Source organism: Seriola lalandi, unplaced genomic scaffold (genome assembly GCF_002814215.2).
Source record: "Seriola lalandi dorsalis isolate HSWRI2012SDOR001 ecotype SW California unplaced genomic scaffold, Sedor1 jcf7180002054482, whole genome shotgun sequence".
NCBI classification, from domain to species: domain Eukaryota; kingdom Metazoa; phylum Chordata; class Actinopteri; order Carangiformes; family Carangidae; genus Seriola; species Seriola lalandi.
In genome coordinates, this window is record NW_019525035.1 from 507,043 (window position 1) to 509,112 (window position 2,070).

The window sequence follows — 2,070 nt, forward strand, 5'->3', positions numbered from 1 at the left end:
TTCGAGTAGCAAACTTTTACTTTCTCTTTTCTTAAAGGAATTTGACTTTTGGTAAAACCAAAAGAATGTCTTGAGATGTATCTGTCTGTAATTTTAATTTGTTTTCTCTAATTTGATTTAACTAACAATCCCCCCAATTCTTTTATTAATTAATTAATTAATTAATTAATTTATTTATTTTTGTCTCCATTAATCTTTAAACTATCATGGACTATTTCCCCTGATTTATTTATTTTATTTCATTTTTTATTTTTATTTGATTCTTTTTTCTATATTTTTTTGTATTGTTTTTTTATTTTTTTGTTTAGTATTAATCAGTGATGCCATTTGTTCATTGAAAACTGTGAGAAAAAACATAAATAAAGAACAAATTAAAACAGAAAAATAATCATGTAAAATCAATGTTTACGTTTGAATTAATATTTAAAACATCTCCGGTCTACGTGACGTTTTTGCAGACCCCGCCCGGTAAGATCCCGCCCCTACTGCTGTGTGGGCTTATCTGATTGGCTGTTAGTGTTTTCGTCTCTTCTCTGATTGGCCAATATCTTGAGCGTGTCCAGGGAGGTGGAAGCCGGCCGGGGTGCTCTCCTGCCGCTGCTCCTCCGGCAGTCCCAGCCCAGTCAACCCTGTGCTACGGTTCACGACGTCGTTCCGCCTCCTCATCTCGTTTCGCTGTTTCTGTTGTGGACGTTTAAATAAAACAAGGTAGGCGTTTGAAACATGTAATGAAACTGTTCTTACTGCGGAACCGAGCAGCGGTGACGTTCAAGGAAGTGTCATCAAGCTAGCTTCATATCTAATTTCACATCTCCCAGTTATCTTGCTACGTGGGTTATAACACAGTCCGGACAGGAACAGGCCAAAGTGAAATGACAGAGTGAAGCTAAAACGATTTGTTGTATATTCGAGTAAATACGATTTTAACTTTAACGTCCGGTTTGTGCAGTTTAATTGAAATGAAGTCCACCCGACATTATATGGTCTTTAAGGCCCACAGCCCCTTCCTGTTTTCATGTGTCTGTTATTCAATGGCATATTCATGCAAAGAAGAAAAAATCTGTTGCTTTGCATCGCTCGTCTGGATTGACAGTCTCCTCCCCATCATACGAGGATCAGCCTGTCTGCAGACTTATGTAACTTCAGCAAACATCCCCTCAAAAGGGCAGAAATCTACAAGTTGTAAAATGATCACAGCTGTTGTGCAATCCCACCTCTCAGCTGTGCATTAATGCAAACATGAAACGTGCCTCTATGTGTCTTTACAGCAACATTAAAGTCATTTCTAAGTGAAAACTGAAGCTACAGTGGACTGGGACTGGGACTGGGACTGGGACTGGGACTGGGAAACCGTCCGCCTCGGGTCAGGGTTTGGTTGTTTAGCTCACTTTGAGGGACTCACTCTGAAGAGGATTATGAATTCACGCTGAGTCACCGGTCTGGATCTGCTGGTGTATGTGTTGAATGAATGAATTCATTCATTGGTGTTATGCACAGAGGAGCACAACACCACCTCAGTGTTAGGGCTGAAAACTAATGATTATTTCCAGTATCGATGAATCTGCCAGTGAAATTCTCCATCAATCGATTAGTCATTTCAGAATTGGTCCAGATGTGGAAGAAGCATCTGGCAATCATGTTGTATATGGGCCAGTTTCAGGCAACTCTCTCTCTCTCTCTCTTTGTCTCTCGCCTCTGATTTATTTGTTTATCACTGTCGGTGTGTTTGTCCCCCGTGTCCACCACCAGGCTCCGACATGTCTCAGAAGATCAAGGCAGGCTCTGTGGTGGAGATGCAGGGAGATGAAATGACTCGGGTCATCTGGGAGCTCATTAAGGAGAAGCTGATCTTCCCCTACCTGGAGCTCGACCTGCACAGGTGAGGACACCTCAGCATAAAGACCTCAGGGTGCGAAGGGCAACTTTGTCTCTCGGTTGCATCCATGTGCCGACTTTCTCTCACTAGAAAACAATTATACTCCCCAAATATAAATCTATATCCTCTAACTGAGTTTTGAATACACATTAATTGTATTATGTAAGTACATAATTTACATGAGGGGAGGGGAG

At 41.2% G+C, this 2,070-nt stretch overlaps 1 protein-coding gene across 2 annotated transcripts in view; it reads left to right on the forward strand.

Moving 5' to 3' along the window:
* Positions 1-550: 550 nt before the first annotated feature.
* idh1 (isocitrate dehydrogenase (NADP(+)) 1) overlaps positions 551-2,070 on the forward strand; it is a 9,049-nt gene continuing 7,529 nt past the window's right edge. The window contains exons 1-2 of one of the 2 annotated variants that reach the window (XM_023412548.2): positions 551-708; positions 1,750-1,879. In XM_023412548.2, the coding sequence (XP_023268316.1) occupies positions 1,758-1,879 (122 nt within the window). In that variant the 5' untranslated portion in view covers positions 551-708; positions 1,750-1,757. Of the gene's footprint in view, positions 709-1,447; positions 1,454-1,749; positions 1,880-2,070 lie in introns of those variants that run through there. The other variant, XM_087175678.1, reaches the window with a different exon arrangement.